General features: G+C 41.6%; 1 protein-coding gene across 11 annotated transcripts in view; it reads right to left on the bottom strand.

The window, feature by feature from the left end:
* The window catches only part of syne2a (spectrin repeat containing, nuclear envelope 2a), a 110948-nt gene that overhangs the window by 29439 nt on the left and 60320 nt on the right, over positions 1–21189 (bottom strand). For 10 of the 11 annotated variants that reach the window (XR_011516201.1, XM_070544005.1, XM_054748117.2 and 7 more), the window contains 31 exons: positions 19471–19671; positions 19118–19365; positions 18911–19058; positions 18616–18759; positions 18403–18534; positions 18087–18269; positions 17876–18013; positions 17611–17796; positions 17385–17504; positions 17128–17307; positions 16899–16985; positions 14205–14303; positions 13857–13934; positions 13431–13778; positions 13278–13330; positions 13075–13207; positions 12823–12912; positions 10394–10540; positions 10095–10283; positions 8982–9074; positions 8448–8630; positions 8116–8286; positions 7829–7978; positions 6016–6215; positions 5756–5888; positions 5406–5588; positions 4719–4868; positions 4326–4502; positions 4042–4197; positions 3790–3945; positions 214–384 (listed from right to left, as the gene is read on the bottom strand). Coding sequence is in view for 10 of the 11 variants with exons in the window: in XM_070544005.1 (XP_070400106.1) it covers positions 214–384; positions 3790–3945; positions 4042–4197; positions 4326–4502; positions 4719–4868; positions 5406–5588; positions 5756–5888; positions 6016–6215; positions 7829–7978; positions 8116–8286; positions 8448–8630; positions 8982–9074; positions 10095–10283; positions 10394–10540; positions 12823–12912; positions 13075–13207; positions 13278–13330; positions 13431–13778; positions 13857–13934; positions 14205–14303; positions 16899–16985; positions 17128–17307; positions 17385–17504; positions 17611–17796; positions 17876–18013; positions 18087–18269; positions 18403–18534; positions 18616–18759; positions 18911–19058; positions 19118–19365; positions 19471–19671 (4827 nt within the window). In the remaining variant the exon portion in view is untranslated. The remainder of the gene's footprint in view (positions 1–213; positions 385–3789; positions 3946–4041; positions 4198–4325; positions 4503–4718; positions 4869–5405; positions 5589–5755; positions 5889–6015; positions 6216–7828; positions 7979–8115; positions 8287–8447; positions 8631–8981; positions 9075–10094; positions 10284–10393; positions 10541–12822; positions 12913–13074; positions 13208–13277; positions 13331–13430; positions 13779–13856; positions 13935–14204; positions 14304–16898; positions 16986–17127; positions 17308–17384; positions 17505–17610; positions 17797–17875; positions 18014–18086; positions 18270–18402; positions 18535–18615; positions 18760–18910; positions 19059–19117; positions 19366–19470; positions 19672–21189) is intronic. The other variant, XM_070544020.1, reaches the window with a different exon arrangement.

Genomic DNA, 21189 nt, shown 5'->3' with positions numbered 1-21189 from the left:
TCCATGAATGCCCACACGTTTACTAAACCTGTCTAAACTGGACTGAGAGGCTTTTAAGTGCATTCACCTCTAGCTTCAGACCCACAAAGGACCCCATTGTCTTGTTTTCAAACAACGGTTGTAGCTTTAGATCTTTTTTAGATGATGAGATGTTATTTAAATGCATTTGTTCTGGGGGAAGTTTTGCAGCTTTTATCTGTACAAGTATCTGACCTGGAGGAAGCCTGAGCATCCCTCAGCCTGCTTCAGTGAGAAGAAAGGAGCTCTCTGGCGCTGCAGGGCACAGCGCACCCTGGTGGCAAACAGAGCAACATCCCCCAGAGCTCTTCGGAACAAAGTCCACTCCTCCACCACCTCCTGAAGAGCTGGTCTGAGAGCTTCCATCTGAGAAAATCAACCAGAAGCAAAACTGGGTGATAATTTAAAACCAAATGCAGTTTGGAGAATATATGTCTTCTTTTTCAACAGGCTTATTTTCTATTTCTACAGGGATAAAACTGTTTACTCCTCACGAATTAAATATAACAACAAAATACAGATGAATATTGTTATTAATAATAATACATATTATTATTATTATCATCACTGAGTCTGTCGAGGGTCTGTTGATAATTTTATATGAAACATTGTGCACTTTTGAACTGAATGCCTATTTCAAAACTAAGCAAAACTATGCAAAAACTATTTTCCTCTGTGTCCGCTGACTTGTGTAGCCAAATCCTGCAGTTTTTCTTAAATAAAATTACTGTAATCAGAGCTCAGATTCACCAAACCAACCATGTTCCAGATTCATTTATCCCCTCTCACGGGCAACTTCAAAGCTTTCAGCCCATCTCTTTGGCCTGTCTAGAAAAAACTGTTGCAGCCATGAAACCCTCTGGCTCCCCAGATGATGTCATCCCACCTCGACTCCTGAAAGAGGTGTTTCCTTTAATTAGCAATAACGTGCTAGGCATTATAAATAGTAGCTTGACATTGGCTGAAGTTCCTCGTGCCTTTAAACACGCAGTTCTACAACCAATCTTGAAAAAACCCGGCCTCGATCCCACCGATTACTCTAATCTACGACCAATTTCCAAATTACCGTTTTTATCTAAGGTCCTTGAGAAAGTAGTCTATGCACAGTTGGTGAAACATCTAAATGAATATCAGGTAATGGACACCTGTCAGTCTGGTTTTAGACAACAGCACAGCACTGAAACTGCTCACGTTCGGGTGTTTAATTACATTTTTCTGGCTTTAGATTCAGGTTTCCATGTGGTTCTGGTACTTTTGGATCTATCCGCAGCATTTGATACGATCGATCATGACATTTTGATCACAAGACTTCACACTTGGGCTGGCACTTCAGGCACTGCCCTGGATTGGTTTAGGTCATACTTTTGTAACAGGTCTGCTAGGATCACGTTGGACGGCTGTTCATCAGAGTCACAGCCTCTACGTTGGGGTGTCCCACAAGGTTCAATTCTCGGCCCGTTACTGTTCAACCTCTATATACTGCCCTTAGGAGCCATTTTCAGAAAGCACGCTGTCGCATACCATCTTTACGCTGATGACTGTCAAATCTACTTTTCATTTAAGCCAACTCAATCAACGAAAGTTCTGTCTGATTGTATCCTTGAGGTCAAGCAATGGCTAGCTGACAACTTCCTCCATCTCAATGACTCCAAAACTGACTTAATCGTTTTCAGTCCTAACAGTATCACGGCAACTCAACAACCTGACCTCAACTATCTCTCACCCAATGTATCCTCTGTAATCTCCAACCTTGGAGTAAAAATGGACCAGGCTCTGAAGATGGATGCCCAGGTCAATAACACAGTTAAATCATGTTTTTACCAACTAAGACGCATCTTAAAACTAAAGCACATCCTGAGTGTACGTCTTCTGAAATCGGTGGTCCACACTTTTATCACCCCAAGGCTGGATTACTCCAACTCCTGCTTATACGGCATCAGTAAAGCAGCTCTTTCTAGACTTCAGCTGGTCCAGAATTCAGCAGCTAGGTTGCTGACTGGAGCTGACAGAAGACAACACATTTCTCCAATTCAGGATAAACTTCAAAATTATGCTTCTCACTTACAAATCCTTGAACCATCAAGCTCCTCCATATCTGTGTGAACTTGTCCATTACTACAACCCGCCGCGTGCTCTCAGGTCCGAAGATAAGCTCCTCCTAGCTGTTCCGAATGCTCATTTAAAAAGCCGTGGAGAAAGGGCTTTCTCTGTCTGTGCACCGAAGCTGTGGAACGCATTACCACTGCTAGTGAGGCAAGCACCAACAGCTAGCATTTTTAAATCACGCTTGAAAACTCACTACTTCAACCTAGCTTATACAACATAATTATGGACCTCACTGACATCTGCATTGTTTAAAATTGGACTCCACAATTATCCACTTCCGTATTATTGAGGTTCTTTGTAAAATGTTTTTTCCTATTTTTATTCAGCCTGTGTCTTAATGATTTTGAGCTGTTATTTTTGGGAATTTTGTTGTATTTCCTTTTTATCTTTTATCTGTGTTCGACATGTTTATATAACGCCGGTTTAATTAACCAACATTTTTAGTGTACAGCGCCTTGTTTGGTTGTAATGCCTTGTGAATGCGCTTTATAAATAAAATTGGATTGGATTGAATGTATGAAAACAATAAAGTTTAAGCACCGTTTGTGATGTTTTTACAAACTTGTTTTCCTAAAAATTGGAAATGACCGTAATAGTACTGAAAAGGATTAGATTAGAGGCTCTGAAAATAAAAACATAAATGAAAAAAATTGTACTTTTTTTTCTCAAAAGTCAAAAAGTCAGAATTCTGACATTAAATTCAGAAGATTAAGGTCGGAATTCTAAGAAAAAAGTCAGATTTCTGATATTAAAATCAGTATTCTGAGATTAAATTCTGAGAATAAAGTCAGAAGTTTGAAGTCAGAATTATGAGAATAAAGTCAGAGTTCTGAAATTAAATTCTGAATTCTGAAATTAAAAACAGAAGATTAAATTCAGAATTCTGAGATTAAAGTCAAAACTTTGAGATTAAAGTCAGTATTTCAAGAAGAAAATCAAGTTTCTGAGATTAAAGTAGAAATTCTGAGGTTAAAGTAAAAATTCTGAGACTAAGTTCAGAATCTAAGATTAAAGTCAAAATTATGAGATTAAAGTCAGTATTTCAAGAAGAAAATCAGGTTTCTGAGATTCAACTCAGAATTCTGAGATTAAAGTCAAAATTCTGAGATTAAAGTCAGAAGATTAAATTCAGAATTCTGAGATTAAAGTCAGAAGATTAAATTCAGAATTCTGAGATTAAAGTCAAAGTTCCGAGATTAAAGTCAAAATTCTGAGATTAAGTTCAGAATCTAAGATTAAAGTCATAATTCTGAGATTAAAGTCAGTATTCCAAGAAGAAAATCAGGTTTCTGAGATTAAATTCAGAATTCTGAGATTAAAGTCAGAAATCTGAGATTAAATACTGAATTCTAAGAAAATGTCAGATTTCTTAGTTTAAACTCTGAATTCTGAGGAAACAAGTCAGAATTCTGACTTTTTCTTAAAACTCAAAAAGTCAGAAATCTAAGAAAATAAGATTTCTGACTTTTTTCTCAAAAATCAGTATTATTTTTCTTTTCTTATTTTAGGTCCTAATCCTCTTCCGTACTCAGAGGCCCATTTCTGTGCGGTTAAAATCAGCATTTTTGTGGTCGTCTAACTTGACAGTTTTGTCCCTCGCCTAGATCAGGTGCCTGATTCAGCAGGCCAGCCCTCGTCTCTGTCCCCACGCTGCTCCAGATTTACCTGTTTACTGAGATCCACACAGGCCTGACTAACGCACGCTGTTCGCTCAGCGAAGGCCACATCACTTGGGTGCTTTTCACTGTTCTCGTAATAAACTCGTGTTTCTCTCAACTCCTTCAGAGCTGCAGAAACCTCCTTCACTCTGCCATCAACAGCCTGGAAGACAAATAAAGTATCCCAGAGATCAGAGGAGAGTAAACTAAGAAAGCATTTGGTGATAAATACTCATCTATTGGCTTTCCATTAGCGTACCTCCCACTCCAGAAGAGTCTTCTGAGCCAGAGTTTGACTGGTGGGCCGTTTCCACTCATGCAGCTGCTTTCTCTGCTCCTCCATCCAGCCGTGAAGTCTCTGCAGATGTGCCTCTCGCTCTGCACAAGCGTGATGGATGTGCTCAACATCACGAATCTGAAAAGGTAAATCAAACATGCTTTAACTAAAGTCTACAAATAGAAAAGCCAGGTTTTTACTGTGAGTGCAAAACATTTCATGAAGTTGTTACAATGTGCATCTGCAACTGGATACGCAGAGTTTACCCGTGTCTCCAGCTCCCTTTGAAGGAGCAGCCACTCTAATCGGGCATTCCCGAGACCCTCCGCAAACGTGGAGCGCTCCGAGCCGGGAGCCTGGAGGTCTGCTGCTGCCATCTGAGGTCCAGGCTGCGACATGAAATCAAGGAGGTGTTGCACGTTGGCCACAGCTGTCCTCAAAACCTGGGAAACGACATTAAACAGGACAAAATCAAAGAAAAAAATGTGTTTTATGATAGATGCATCTAAAATGATTCATTAAATCTGTGTTAATGACATGAAAAACAAGAAAAATCAATGCATGTCTGTCTAAAATGAGTCAACTTAACTTGGAATAAGAGCTTTAACACTTAAGAACAACATTTTATTAGAATTCCTGTTTTAAGCTGGTTCAAGTACCTGATATTTCTGCAGGATTTCTGCAAAATGTGCAGCACTTTTGGCCTCCCGGACCCGTTCTCTCCCCCGGTTAATCTCAGACTCGACTTTTTTCAGCCAGTTTTCCAGTTCAGACAACAGCTTGAGCGGCGGCTGCAGAACCAGCAGACCCTAACAGAAATAATTCATTAGAGCAGAATCTAGTTGAGCCTTCAACACATAAAACAGCTCAAACTTAATTAAGCTCATGGCCATCAAACACAGTCGTACATCAAACATCTGCTCCTGTCTAATAAGAGCTTGGTTATGAAATCCTTGACAAGATAAGATCTCGTCATCTGCTGGAGCGATTTTCAAATTTCAGGACATCAAACTAAACATCTGGAGGAAAGAAACAGGGAAAATCAGAGTAATTACAGCACTGCCAAATATCTGTTTCCATTCACTGGTGATAGATGGTGAGGAAAAATTAAGCATGACCTTCCTCTCCATTTCCTCCCATCTTCAAACCCCCCCCCCCCCCCCCCCCCCCCAGAGGGGTTTCAGATGGGTTCGAATGGATCCTCCCTCACCAGAGGGGATGTTTCTCTGCCTAATTATTTTTGAAAACAAGCAGCACTTGAAGATGCTGGAGGTCTGGAGATCACCGTGACCGCCGGACTTCATGCTAACTTGTCACAGAAAAGTTTTGCTAAAATGAACTTTCACCTGCTGGAGACGGTCCTGAATCTGGGACAGGTCAGAGGTCATCTGGCTGCAGCTGGCGTCTAACTGAGAGAGCAGAGTTCTCAATTTGAGACAATCAGCTCGTCTCAGGTGGAGAAGCGGCGCGGCGTCCTTCGATACGGACTCTCTGAGCGCTGATGCAGCCTCCAGCTCCATGGAGATGTCCTGAGGGTTAAAGAGTCTACTTTCAGTGACACTCGTCGTGATTTTGTGTCTTTCCTCTGCATTTTGCACAATCCCAATCACGGACACAAAATCATGGGAATCATCAGAATGGATGTAAACAAATGCAATAAAAGCTCATGATAGTGAACTCATGTGGAGGACCTCACCAGCAGCTTCACCAAACTGCTCTGAACGCCATCATGACTTAGATCAGAGGAATCTGCCAGGCTGGACAAAGTCTTCAGGTGTTGGCTGGCACCGAGCAGACGCTCACTGACCAAAGAGAAGTCAGACTGGAATCTGTGGGGAGGACGAGGAACGAGTGATACATCAACCAGTGGGGCAGAACGTGACGGAACCATCAGAGGGAAGTTCAAACAGCGTCCAAAACTGACGGCGGTTTGTGGAGGAAGTGTCTGCAGCCCACCTGGTCCTGCTGTCCTGGAGGTCTCTGAGCCGTTTGATCTCTTTCTCCAGCTGCCTGTAGGAGCTTCTCCATCGCAGCTCCAGAGCGCCACCTGCCTGACTGACCGAGACGAGGAACCAAGGTTCTGCCTGCAGCAGCTCCCTCTGATCCAGGAACTCTCCCCGCAGGACTCTGCTCTGGTCCATCCGGAGGAGCGTCAGCTGTGTGACAGAACCACCGGCGTGAGGCGGAACCGAGCCGTGTGGCACGTGACAAAAATAAGAACGAAAGACAAAAACTCAGCTCGAACAAACATGAATTCTTCACACACACTAACTGCTACCGAGCTAACGGCTATAAAATAATCTCTGCAATCATCATGTTGAAACTTTTACACTTTTTAACACAAAATATGAATAAAAACATTAAAATTGGACACTTCTGCAGTTCAAATTTTGCTTTATTATCTGAACTGTTGGGTTTAACTACAGCAGGCATTTTAAAACTTCTGCGTCTTTGAGAATCAACTTTAACAAGATTTTAAAGAGTGACCTGTTAAATGTGCCAATCTATGGAGCACCGAATGTAAATAAAGTAATACAATAAAATCTTAACTGCTATATTTACCCCATTTAGCTTTATATAATAATTGTACCTGTTATTAATTAGAATGTAATCTAAATAAAGGTAGACCACATTTTCTTATTTAAATCTAATAACAGATTAGTTAAACCCAAATATTGAAACTGAAACCTGGAAATGAATAAAACCAAATTTTCAGGGTCAAAATTTCATTAAGTTATAACTAAATATTTAAAATCAAACTTGCAAAATGTGAAATTTTTATCTCTTGAATAAATTCTAAAAAATAAATATTTAAAAACTAATCAGAAAAAAAACTAAACATTTAGAATTAAATCTTAAAGGTAAACCTACATTTTTAAAATCAAACCTGGAAAAATGTTAATTTAAACATGTTGATTGAAATGTTTTTTTTTTATTTTACATTTTTAGAAGCCTATCTGGAAAAGGTTATATCTAAATATGTAGAAACAAATCTAGATTAAGGTCAATTTAAATAAATAAATAAATAAACAAACAATTTTTTAAGTTGCAACATCAAGTATGGCAGTTTCAAGTAATTATTACAACATAATGATTTTACTTTATATATGTAAACTTGATTTAAAATATTTAAATGTATTTTTTACATTTGATTTGAAATACTTAGATTTTTCTTTAGATGTGATTTTAAATGTGTACATTTAGTCATTCACATTTACATTTAAATTTAAATATCTAGGTTTATCTTAACTGATATTTTAATATGATACCAAAGTTTAATATTAAAATCTTTGGGAACGCCTTCGGATTCCCCCAGAGGAGCTGGCTCAAGTGGCTGGGGAGAGGGAAGTCTGGCCCTCTCGCCTCAGGCTACTGCCCCCGCGACCCGACTCTGGATAAGCGAATGAAAATGGATGGATGGATGGATGGATGGATGGATGGATGGAATCTTTGGAGGATAATATTTACGTTCTCTAAATGAATAAATGTGACTAAAACTTTCACACCTCAGTTTAACTTAACAGTTAAAACAACCATTTTCTGTTTGAATGTTTTTATTATTCGGCTTTAGTCACGAAATTCAAATACTAACTTTTCTGTCGGGTGATTTTTAAACAACAACAACAACATGACTAACCACCACGTTGCTCCTGAGGAGCCACTCGGCTTTCAATTACCCAGTTTTGTAAAAATTTGCCTCACCAAAACTTGTGTTTTGGGTTTTTGTTCTCTTTAGACCACAGTCTTAACAGGGGGAGTGAAACCATACCTCACAGGTATCCAGCCTGCACTGGACCGACTCTTCATCATCATCATCATCATCATCATCTCCCTCCGGCTCTCCTCTGCTAATAATGGTTTCAGACTCATCCAACACCCGACCCAGTCGAGCACAAAGACTCTCCCAGCAGATCCATTCCTGAAGCAACCACAAACCAGTACATCTACTCATCATCTGATGATTCCGGTAAACCCCAGTACACTTGTGTTTTCTACGCTTAAACAAAAATTATGCACATAAACTTATTTGGCCTTCAGCAACCAAACATAACAAACCTGGATCCTCTTCTCAGAAGCCACTTCCTGCTCTAGAGCCTGCTGCTGCCGAGCTTTAGCCCGGACTTCCAGCTGCATCCATTCATCTTCTTGACCCTGGAGGCCATCGGGTTCATGTTGGAATAGATACTGAAGAAAAGCCAGCTGGGACCGGAGAACCTGCAGGAGTTTCTGCGGAACAGCAGAACTGATTTATTACAAAAGTTGAGCGGAAAGTAAATGCAGCAACAAGTTGTTTTCAAGGTTTAACTTCGGGCTTCATTAGGGAAGTTTTCCTAAAAGTCCGAGTACTAAAAGGTACCCAACATAAATCTGAAACCATAATGAGATACCTGGTGTCTGCAGAGAGCAGCTTGAAGTCTGCTGCGGTTGGGAACCGGGCCCATCCGTCTTTCTATTAAGCATTCATCGCCCAGCTGCAGAAGTCGAGCCATCCCCCGAAGCAACGACTGAGAGGCGTTTTGTAGCTGGAGTTTTTCCCCTGAACCGTTCCTCAGATGTCTGCTCAGAGCGTCCTGCAGAGGTCAACAGGAGCAGCACAGACGGGCGAGTTCGCTCAACATTTCAAAGAAGGATCCTCCATGAGAAACAACTCTTCAGTGTATTATATATATATATGTATTAGCTGTGCTTTCAGAGGTCCTGGAACATCAGAACGGGAACTAATAACATCCTGAGATTTCACCACTACGGGTGGGGGTGCAGGTGGGTATCTTCACACACACATCAGATCCCATCAGAGCACCTGGAGGCCGGGCGAAAACCTTCTGTTTTACTTTAGCCCACCAGAACCAGATCTTTGGGGTTCGGTGAGGTCTTTCCGGTGTGTGTGTGTGTGTGTGTGTGTGTGTGTGTGTGGTGGTTACCTCTAAACTAGGAGCGTTCTTCAGACTTAGGAAGAGGTCATTTGGTCCTGTTTCACACTGGTCCAGCAGAAGCAGCAGGTTGGAGGAAAGCTCCTAAAAGAACCCATGAAGAACATCAAGCTGTTGTTTATGAGATTAAGATAAAAAAAAAGCTGCAAAAGTCTTCGGTTTCTGATCGTGTTTCAGCTGGTTTCAAACATCTGCTCCTATAATTTTAATGTTATCTGCTTTTTTTGTATGAAAGTTAAAAAAACAGTTATTGATACGATTTCTGTGGCAAACCAGAGAAATGGAAGAAAACAAAAAGGTGAAAACTGTCAAATCTATTTTAATTGGTTATTTGACATTTTCCTAACAAAACAACCTAAGATTTTTATTTCAGACTTCTGCTGATTCTTGTCACTCTCATCTTGCTATCTGATCAAATGTGGGCGGGGCTTCATGTTTCAACAACATATGTAAACACCGACATGCCATTCTTCATTTTTTAATATTATTTAATTTTACTGTCCGTATGAATTTATTATTTAGTTTCTTACTTTTGTCATTTATATTAGCTCTTTTATTTTCACAGTTTTACTCATTTTAATCCAGTGTTTTCTCTGTAGGGGCCCTCTGCCCCGGGGCGGTGGTCGACTGTAGCTTCCTGGGCGCTCTACAGGTAGTGTTTGAGTTTAGGTGGGGGTCTATGCTCCCCTTCATCTGAGCGCCCTGACTTAGTGTGGAAGACCTGATGCTGCTGGGGCAGATGGCTCCTCTGATGGTGTTTCCTTGCCTTACCTTACTTGGCTCATCAGGACTCAGACAAATATAAATATTTACTGGTGTGTGTGTGCGTGTATGTGTGTGTGTGTTAATGTTTTTAAACTTATGGGAATTTGGGGTCATTTTAATTATGCAAAGCACTTTGCTTGAAAGCGCTTTATAAATAAAATCTGATTGGTTGATTGATCCTTCTATATTTTGCCATAATTTTAATAAAACAGTTTTCTGTAGAAACACTTTTATTGTTATTCTTTTATTCCAGTCGTGTGCTGTGTTCGCACAGCAGCAGAAATCTGTATTTAAGTGTTAAATGGTATTTTCTGTGGGAGAACTCCGTTCATCTCCCACCTGATGTTGATTTTGTAGGCCTGGATGTTTGTGAGAGGACATTAGGACAAGCTGGACTGAATGAAGACAATCCTGCAGGCCGGTCAAACATCTGTGAGCATCTGGATCTTCTGTCAGATGCACAGGCCTGATCTCTGACTCCAGTTCACCCACCAGCTCGGTCAACGTCATCAACTGGGCTGACAGACACTGCACAAGAACAGAAACATAATAAAACTCTCCTCTCAAATCTAAAACGTCACATTACTCAGACGTTTTGGAAACAACCAGAGTTCTGGACTGGTTTATTTAAAGGTCACCTCCTGTTTGAGCAGCTTCAGGTGAGGATCGTCCTGATCTTCTCCACCATGAGCCGAGCTGGTAGGAGGGTCCAAAGAGAGGAGGACTCCCCATAAAGTCTCACACAAACCCTCCATGTCAGGATGTGAACCACCTGAACTCTTCACCTAGGAAGTAGACACCAGCACCATCAGTCATTAGTTTGAACTTTCTAATCAGACAAGCAGGCGTTAGAGAAATCACTATTCTAGTTCTAGCTTGTTGGATCCTGGCGTCTTGAGGCAAACATGCAGATGAGACGCTGACTTCTCAGAAGAGCTCGGTGCCTGCAGCTCAAATCAGAGGAATGAAGAAGAGGATGAAAGAACTGGATTGGAAGTCTAAAGGTGTTAAAAGCTTCCTCCAGTCCAGCTGAAGCTCCACACACCTGAGAGGACAAGAAGCTGCTCGTGTGTCTTCTGACTAAATCCAGATCTGGGAGATTATCCAGGTTAGGAACGGTTTCCTTCATGTAATCCATTCCAAGCTTGTTAAATGTGACTGAAAAAGGGTTACAGGTAGAGTTTGCATGCTATAATTCAGGCACGTCCAAATTGGGGTCCGGGGGCTATTTGTGGCACCCTGGTTGCGTTTCTATACCGGTGGAACTTTGTCTCCAGCAGTCTTCATATGTAGATAGAGCCGTTTTAACATTTTTATGTCTATTTTAGACTTTTTTTTCAAAAGCAGAACAAATAAACCAAAAATCACCATAAATTATTTAAAATAAAACATATCACATTTTGTGGCCCATGACACCTCCCACAACTTTAAGTTATTTAACTTTAAGCTAGATCTTTAACGTGGATCTCAGTGATTGTTGAGTTAGAAGCTAGACCAGTTTCAAATCTGACACCACTCTGCTGCCCTCTGCTGGCCAAAAACCGCACATGACTGTTTAGTGGAGAGAGTAGGTGACCTGGGGATGCTATTTACCTGCTTTACGGCTGTTAGCTGTAATGCTAGTGGTTAGCTTGTCCAGTTTGCTGATCATCAATAAAAACCACAAGAAGAAAAGAAAGAAGTTTACTTTTCTGTTGGCATCGTGACGGTGAAGCAAAGAGCTAAAACCAGAGTGAACATCGGCACAGCCTAAGCTAGTCTGAAGGAGCTAAAGGAGGCTACAGAATCACGGACTGTTATGGGCCATTCCCATCTATACCGGGTCGGCCCGGGCCAGGTAGCCCCAGTCGGCCCCAGCCTGGCCCGGTTGATTCCCCACATCCTTGTCTTAGGCCCATGTGGGCTGATTCTACCCACCAATCAGAGGCTTGCTCTAATGGAAGGTGTGAGTTTGCTGTCAGCAGTGGGTGTGTTGGCCCTGGTCGGCCTGAAGCAGACCCCCTCGAGAAGAGGGCTGAGAACGAGCCTTGGTTGGCCCGGGAAAATACCAGGCCACCCAGATATGTAAACAACCTACGCTACCCGGCCCGGGCCGACCCGGTACAGATGGGAATGGCCCAATAGTGACCTGGCTTTGTTGTTACGGCTCTGTGTTGTTTCACAACTTCTTACTCCTCCAAATTTTATATATTTAAATCATCTTTTAATCTTTTATCAATTTTTTTTGTTTTAAGTTTTTCTTCTTGTGAAGCGCCTCATGATGTTTATCTTGACAGGAGCTGTATAAAAGATAATTTCTTCTTCTACTGGACTTGTAAGTATTTATAATACTTTTGTCCAACAGTGTGGATCTTTTTACTTTGTGGTTTATTTTAGTAGTAGTTGGTTCATGGTGGCGTTAGCTCGTTGTTAGTGCTAGCTACAGCAGACTGCAGCAGGGGCCCTATCCCAATACTTGCACTTCCAAACTTGCACCCTTTAATTACACAATCCCAACCAGGGTTGATAGTAGTTGATCACGCCCCTTTTTCACCTTCGATCCGCACTTCACCCAAGTCTGCATCGACGCGGACTTGGGTGAAGGGAATAACCCACAATCCATTGCTACGAGAGAAAAAGCTTAAGGGCCTTTTCTGAAAATATGTATTTTCTAATGAAAGTAGTTCATTTTAGGACGACTAGTTTAGGCTCTGAAACTTTTAGGCAAAGCAGCGATGAATGAAAATTTGTTTACATTTATTATTTGTTTTTTTGTTTGAAAGTTGTTAGTAAAGGTTTTTTTTAAAAAGTATCACAGCAAACGGCATCCTGGCATGCGTTGCGGTCTTTACACAATACTCCCCGTCTCAATTCGACAATTATTTACACACTTGAGTACCACGCACTCGAAGCCTTACTACACTTTCTCCAAGTTTTCCCGAGTATTGGGACTGGGCCAGGGTTGTTTCAGACAGACAGTTGTATTTCCACTTTCAACCAGTAGGGTGGAGCAGCAGGAAAGTGCTCTGTGGTCATTTAAATCCCAGTTTTTAGGCTCAAAGAGAAGTACCCCCCCCCCCCCCCATACCATTTGTCTTAGCATCATAATGGATTCTTCGACTTGCTGCAGAATTCCAGAAGCAGAACCCGCCGACATCAGCAGCTTCTTTTCTTCAACCTGAGCAAAAACAGAAAAACAAACCTCTTCATTCAGTTCATCCATCCTGTTATTTATAGTAGTTTGATCAAATGTTGCCATGGTGATGTTACGGATTAATATTTTGAGCCTTAGAAGTAATTTTCTTCAACAGAAATGTATTTTTCCTGCTTATTTTCCGACCTTTTCATCGTTTCCTGCATCTTCCTGCTGCTCCTCCAGAACGCCTCTCAAAGCGTTCAGTTTCTGTGCGACCAGGACATGAAGTCGACGCCAACGTTGGCTCTTTGTGTCGTCGTCTTCGTGCTCGGCGGAGCTACAAAACACACGTGTGTGAGGAAATCAGAGCGATAACTACAAGTGTTACTCCTCTGTCCATCAGTTACCTGGTTGCAGCTCCAGGAAGCTTCACAGACCCTTCCAGCTGACAGGAGGCATTCTGAAAGTTAGATTGTGGAAAAATAAACGGACTGTGGTTTAAACAAATGTTAAATGAATGCAAAAAAAAAAAGTCTCTAAAATGAACACTTCATCCTCACCAGATATGAAAGAGGAATCTCCTCTTCTGGGAGCTCATCTGAAGCTTCTGCAACAGAGAAAGGAGTTCTAGGTCTTGGAGGCATCAGCCTCATCTCCTCCAGCAAAGGGAACTTTAAGGCCGTGTTGACCGTTTCCTGCTTTGGAGACTTGTGCAGGTCAGGAGCAGCAGCAGCTTTAAGCTGCACGTCTGTCGCTGTTCCAGGACTAAAGGTGTGGCGATTATCTTCTTCCGAGTCCATTTTGAATAATTCTGTTTCATTAGATTTAGATCCAAAGTTGTGATCTGACTCTACAGAAGTGGTGGACTCTGGCTCTTCTCCCAAAGATAACTCGTGACTTTCTGGCTTCTGAAAGGACAAATTAAATACATTTCCCATATTTAGCCAACATAAATCATGGAATAAAATATAATATTATACATTTACTTTGATGTGTGTGAGCAGCTTCCGTTCATCCACATCTTCACTCGGCACATCAGGAAGGCGGACCGTGTCCTCTAGGTCCTGTTTCAGAAATGGGATTGTTAATTACACACATCCCTTTTTATTTAGGGGGTGCTGGGATGAAAAGCACATGTTTCTGAGGAGCGTTCAAGCATCTGCTCCTGACAGCAGCAGAGGGTTTATCAGGAACAATCGGTCTCGTGCAGCTTGGTGTCCGCATGCAGGAAACGGTGCTAAATCTGAATGATGATAAAAGACGGTAAAAGAAAAGGAAACAAAGGAGGTCAGAGGCAGAGGCATGCGCTCTTATCTTCTAATCCCCAGGTTTACCTCTGGAACACTGCATGTTAGTGTGTCGGAGGAAGAAGAGTGACAACGCTCTTCCTCTTCATCCTCCTCTTCCTCCGAATAAGACACCTCAAAGGCCTCCTGATTAAGCAACAGGGAGGGATTTACCATCAAAATTTGTCACAATTTAGACAAATTATTATAAGATTTGAAGGGTGATTATTGTTAAGTTAGATATTTTTTATTATTTTGGGCAGGTTCAGCTAATCGTAATGATGTCAAGCCCTTAAATTCTCCCTTAAATGTAATTTATAGAAATTTTAGCCCATTTTTGATTTATTTTTAATACATTGTAAAGGGATGAAAACCTGCTAGTTTTAAAAGGCTAAAACCCCAAAAATGTAATTTTTATTTAATTTTTGAAATATATATATTTATATTTGCATCAACGTTTAGGAAGCTGGTGTGATCTTTGTACCCAGAAGCTCAAGTGTACTTTTTTTCAATCTGACAAAGTGATGGAAAATGATATAAATGCTCAAAATAAGTTTTATTTCATGAAGATTGTTTTAGCATTTAAAAAAGGTGGTATTCAAGACACAAAAAAGGCATAAAACAACAAGCTCACATTTAATATAAATATTTCAGCTGTGGCGTACCAAACATCACCCGCTTCTCCTCCAGCTTCACTGGCTGCCAGTCAACTTCAGGGTTCATTTCAAGATCCTGGTTCTGGTCTATAGGGCCTTACATGGACAAGCACCATCTTACATTGGTGATCCTCTTAGGCCCTACACCCCCAGCAGGTCCCTGAGGTCCAGTAATCAAAGCCTACTGGTTGTGCAGCACCAGGCTAAAGACCAAAGGTGACAGATCATTTGCTGCTGTTGCCCCCAGACTCTGGAACTCTCTCCCCCTGAGCCTGAGATCAGTGGACTCAGTGGTCTCCTTTAAAAAGCAGCTGAAGACTCACTTGTTCAAGCTGGCTTTTGTATGACCGTCTTCACCACTCTCTCTCTATTCTGCTCTCCCCACCTATTCCACCTTCCTCTGGATCCACTGATTTCCCTCTTTCTTATTCACTCTCTAACATTTTTTAATCACAATTGTCTATATTTTGCTCATTTTAAATATATTGTTAACCATTTTCTAAATTGTTTTTTATATTTTTACATTTTTTGTTTTTGTGAAGCGCCTCGTGATTTTTATCTTGAGGCGCTATAGAAATGATATGTTCTTCTTCTTCTTCTTCTTCAAAAGACCAAGTATCTCATCAAAATGACCAAAAGTTAACTTTTAACTTGCAGGCTCAACCTACTTCTTCATACAGGTCAATCTGACGCCGTGGTGCCGATACGGGATGAACTGGTGTAAACGAATAAGGGAGCCATAATAAGTCCTCCTCCAAAAGCTCTCTTATCCCAGTTGGAAACCCAAGGTCTCATGCAGAAGACGAGACTTTTACTCTGAATAAAGCTCATCTTTCTTGTCATAAATGATAAAAAAAAACTCATTCTTTTGAATGAATAATTTGTTTAAATCCAAAGTTTTTGATGAATGTGTCCTATACTTTTCATTGTGGGTGAAAATGAATATTTTTCCTGTAATCATTCATTTCAGAGCTTCCATTACACCAGAGCAGTAATTGTTGATTCTGGTAGTTTAATCTATCAGTACGAGCACAATATTATCACTGTACTATTAAATGTTAACATTTTTACTTTACACTAGGTGTTAACCTCTAAGTATCTGAATGAGGGAGTGATCTTCTGAGGTCTCTAGTAATGCCTTTAAACTTGTCAGATTCTGATTTGTCTAAATTTGTCAACAATAAAGTTCATAAAGACTAGAACACTTCCTGATCTAGCCAGTGATGCGCTTGCGAGTGATTTCAGACACTACACATCTAACCTGCAGACCCGGGCTGCATCTCATGGCCGGTGAAATCTGAATTTAAAGGGAACTACGACTCTTTGGGATTCCTGTAGCCAAAACATCCGGTAAATCACCACTCTGGCTGCCTTTCCTCCGGACCGCCGATGAGCAACCATCACACAAGGGTTTGTAGACGCTGCACGATCGTGTCGGATGGTTTTAGGAGTAATCTCTAGCTTATCAAACCATACTGCCAAACTGGCTTTACAACCCAGACATGACAACATCTCTCAGATTCTTAACCAGGTTTTACTTTAAACATCTAGCTTACATTCCATCATCTCATTCATACTTTGTCCTGCGTAATCACTAGTTTAGGAAAATAGAATTAAATTCATTTTATAACTATATCCTTGACTCTATCTGAATTAATGTGAAGTGTGCGTTTACTGAACAGTCAAAGAACCTCGGGTCATCAAGATCAAACATTCAAAGACCAATCAGATTGATGATTCAGATTTCTATGGAATATCACATCCTATTGGCCATTTAATGAATGTAGCTAATCCACACCGCTACACAGGCTAAAGTCGTTCTAGAAAACTTACAGTTTGAAGTAGGAAATAATCACAGTTGCATCGCAGTTTTGAGTCTTTTCATCATTAGAGACAAATGTTCGAGATTTTTAAAATGGCAAAATTCTGCATTTTTTACCGTTTAAGTTTTCAGGAACTGATCTTAAAAAGCAACTAACTGCTGCAAACGAAGTATTAAAGCATCAGCAATGCACGACTGGTTTAGATCTCCAGATCAGACTCATTTCTTTATTTGTGGCGACCTGTATGACCTGATCATTCTTACCCGGATAAAGTTCCTCCATGACGTTCCTTCAGGAGAATTAGAGACTGAAGTTTGGAGAAAACCCTCGTCTTCCTCTCTTTTCTTGCTCTGGGTCAACAAAAAACCCAAACTTTGACTTTAGTTGTTTTATTTTTGACTTAAATCTGTAAAAACCTTTTATACAAATCTTCTCAAACATCAACAGAAACAAAAAAATCCTTATTTATTCACGATTCTGACCGTGCCTCACCTCCAGCTGTGAGATTTGCTCTTTGGTGGCTTGTTCCAGCTCCTCCAGATGCTGAAGGAGCTCCCTGGCTCTGGAGAAGACCTGAAGATGCTCTGATCCTTCTGGGAGCTGGAGCTCCTTTTGAGCTCTCTCCATGTTCTTTAATCTCCTCTGCATTGACTTCACATTAATCAGGATCACCTGAAGTATAAATTGTTAATTAACAATCAAAAACTGATTAAGCAAATCATCAGAAGGCAAGAACCGCGGGGCTTCACCTGTCGACTGTGGAGATGTTCCACTAATGTTGCGTCCATGAGGTCCGTCGACAAGAACATAGTCATGTTAGTAATGTCGTCTTCCATCTTCTTCATGTCCTCCTCAATATCCTCCACCACCTGAAAGAAATATCAGCACTTCCTCAGGATCCGAAATCTAACAACGGACTCAGAAAGTGTCCTCAATTTAGTAGATCCCTATTTGTAAACCATTTTAAGTCCTTACTGCAACAGCCTGCAGGACCAGCTCCAGAGGCTTAACGATGCACTTCTGCATGTCGTGGACATCCTGGTCAGTCTGGTCCAGCCTCTCCTCTTGGACGCTGAAGTCACACACCGCTGACATCTCAGCCAGCACCGGCCTAAACTTCAGCAGGGCGTGCCTGATCGTCTCAGAGTCATCCAGAACCAGCTGACGTTGAGGAAATCGAATCAAAACCAAAAAACAAGGTGTGGAAAAGATGCACCGAGTCACAGTTGTGATGTCTGACCTGTAACTGCTTTGCACGAGCACAGAAACTTCTGGCTGCTGTGAAGTAGCAGGGGGATCGGAGCCACGACTGGGCTTCCTCCAACCAGCAGGAGGCTCTATGGACAATATCGTCAAACTCCTGGAGACAGGCAGGGATCTAAAGAAACACACAAAACACGATCAAAAGGATGCAAAGACGTCGTCTGAGGGGCTCGATAATTTAATCTGACCTCGCTGAGGAAGGTGGTGCGCTCCTCGGCCTTCCGCGCTGCTTTTTGGTACAGCTGCTGTGGTTCCGTCAGCTGGTCCACGAGGAGCTGGGCTTCATTCGGTCGGTCCTCTGCCAGGTCTTGGACTTCACTTTCCAGGAGCATCAAGCTGCTGTGCCAAGCATCCAGCTCGTCCCACACCCTCTGGAGAAAAAGTATATACAATTTTATTTATGCATTTAATGATTAATACGCATCACTGCTTGTTAGCTCTGGATGTCGAGCAGATGGCCGAGTGCCGGTAAGAGGTGTATTTTCTGGAGGGAGCGACACACACCTTGAGCACATTCTGAGCATCGGTGAGGGTTGGACTTCTCTGCGCCAGCAAGGATTCAACTCTCCCCATACCAGAACCCAGCTCGTTCACTTGACTACCGAGTTTCCTAAACGGGTCATGTCTCTCCAAGAGCTGCAGGAAAACAGAAAGACTTGAAGTGTTTGTGGCAGAGTTATTGTTGCATCAAGCGTGATTTCAACAAAACATCGTCACCATTTCTTCGGTTTTCTGCAGAGACCGCTCAGCTTGTTGCATCTGCCTCCTGATATCAGCGGGAATTTCTGCATATTTGCCCTGCAGGCTGTCCATAATTGACTCAAGTTTGCTTTTCAGGAAGCAAAAATCATGTTGGAGCTCCTGTTATTGTAGAAAATAGAAAACAAAACAGAATATCACTGCACAAAGAGTGAGAAGAAGTCAGAAGTTTGGGTTTAAGCTCCTTTAAAAGTTGACTGAACGTAATCAAACACAAGCATAGGTTTACGAGTATGTCCTAAAACCAGCTGACCTGTCTTTTGCTCGGATCTGAACACGCTTCCAGTTCTGGTAAAATAGCAAACAGGCATTTCTCCACTTGTTCCATTTCTTCCTGGAAATGCCATCTCTCTTCTTCTGTTTTGACTGCAGCAACCAGCAGCAGGTTTCTCTCCATCAGGCTGAAGGGAACAACGGAGTTAAAACATGTTTTACACTAACAGCTTGATACAACTCTCACCTCCTCACGTCCTCCTGGATCTTCATCAGGGCTTTGCCAGCAGGTCCGGGGTCGATCAGACCACGGGAGGCTGATATGTTCAGAGCATGCTCTAATCGACGCTCCAGTGACATCAAGGCTCGTTGCTCCTGCTCCAAGCCTGCCTGATGCATCTCAGTCTGGGCAAGAAGCTCCAGGGAGTCCTCAACAGTGGAGGAGTCCGGAACCTCGGCCTGAAGGCTGGAAAGGTGGCTGCAACACTGCTCCAACTGGAACAAATAGAAATTATTAATTTCTGTTCATTCTAGTCTACGAGTAGAAGTCCGAGGATTAGGATTATTGGCATTATTATTGTTTAAATCAGTAACACTCACACTTGTAGTGATGTCCTTCCATTCCTCTGCCTTCTGTTCCAAGTGTGCCACCAGGAGACCTGCGCCTCTCCGTAAGGACGCCCATCGCCTCCAGAGGGCGCCAAGCTTGCCACCCTTTACAACCCCACAACCCTGCATCGGACATCCAGCTCTCAGATCCTCCATCTTCTCTACGAGGCCACGAAGATCTTCCAGCAGAAGCTTTTGAAAGAAAATAAATAAATTCTATTAAAGTTTCTGTGTTCTATTTTCATTTACTGGGGTTATTCATCCACATGTAGTTTTTATAAGCTAAATGCTACAGCAACTAAAAGCCAATCAAAGCATCTACAACCCTGATATTGAAATCCGCCTTTATTTTTACAACAACAGCTTTTAAACTTTAAGCTAGAGCTTTAACGTTGATCTCAGTGATTGTTGCATTAGAAACTCCACCAGTTTCATATTTGGCACTACATGGATAGGTTAGTGGAGCAGGTAGGTGTCCTAGAGGGTACGCTTTACCTGCTTTATGGCTGTTAGCTGTAATGCTAGTGGTTAGCATTGCCAAGGTCAAAGGTCAATAAAAAGCACGAGAAAAAGAATAAATTTGCTTTTCGTGTTGGCATCATGGCGGAGCCTGGAAGTAAAAGTAAGAGAGTAATGCCTTTGCAGGTGAAGCAAAGAGCTAAAACCAGCGTGAACATCAGCGCGGCCTACGCTAGTCTGAGGGAGCTAAAGGAGGCTACTCAACCACAGACTGATGGTGACCTGGCTTTGTTGCTACTGGACTTAAAAAAGTTAAAGTCCCATTAGTTGTCACACACACAGAAATGTATTCTCCGCATTTGACCCATCCCCTGGGGGAGCGGTGAGCTGCAGACACAGCCGCGCTCAGGAACTATTTGGTGGTTTAACCCCCCAATCCAACCCCTTAATGCTGAGTGTCAAGCAGGGAGTCATTGGGTCCCATTCTTTCAAAGTCTTTGGTATGACCCGGCCAGGAGTCGAACCCCTGATCTCCCAGTCTCAGGGCGGACTCTCTACCACTAGGCCACTGAGAAAGGTCTTGTAAGTAAAAATAGTTTTTGTCCAACAGTGTGGATCTTTTTACTTTGTGGTTTATTTTAGTATCAGTTGTCTCAAGTTAGTGTTAGCACGTGGTTAGCGCTAGCTACAGAAGGCTGCGGCAGGGTTGTTTACGACAGTTGTAATTCCACTTTCAACCAGCAGAGCGAAGGAGAAGGAAACGTCTCACTGCTGCTTTAATGGATGATAAATGAACTCATGTCGCAGTTTTCAGCCATAAATCGAAACACTAATGAACAAAACTTTAACTGAAGGAATGCATTTTGTCTGCCACCTTTGATATCGGAGTTTTAAATGATGACTTGATAGAATAGCAGCTATCTTGGTCAAATCTTGAAAACATTATATGAGATCTTGCACGATTAATCAGTGTTGTGAATGACTTGGCTTCTTCCACATTAGATTTTGGTTCAGTCTTTATAAACCTGATGGAGTTACAACCAATTTCTGTGTATGCTAATGTTGAAATCTCAGCAAACATGAAATAATCAAGCAAAGTTAAACTAAAAGTTTCTACTACGGAGACATACTTAGTGTGACATAGTATATTTCAAGTGTTTTTATTAAATGTTATAAAAATGAGAAAAATACTTAAAAAGCTAAATCAGTCCCATTCCAAACTTAACATGATGTGATTTGTATCATTAAAAG

This window comes from Nothobranchius furzeri, chromosome 2 (genome assembly GCF_043380555.1).
Source record: "Nothobranchius furzeri strain GRZ-AD chromosome 2, NfurGRZ-RIMD1, whole genome shotgun sequence".
Classification (NCBI taxonomy): domain Eukaryota; kingdom Metazoa; phylum Chordata; class Actinopteri; order Cyprinodontiformes; family Nothobranchiidae; genus Nothobranchius; species Nothobranchius furzeri.
Note: the sequence above shows the minus strand (reverse complement) of the source record. Positions and strands in the feature narration are given on the sequence as shown.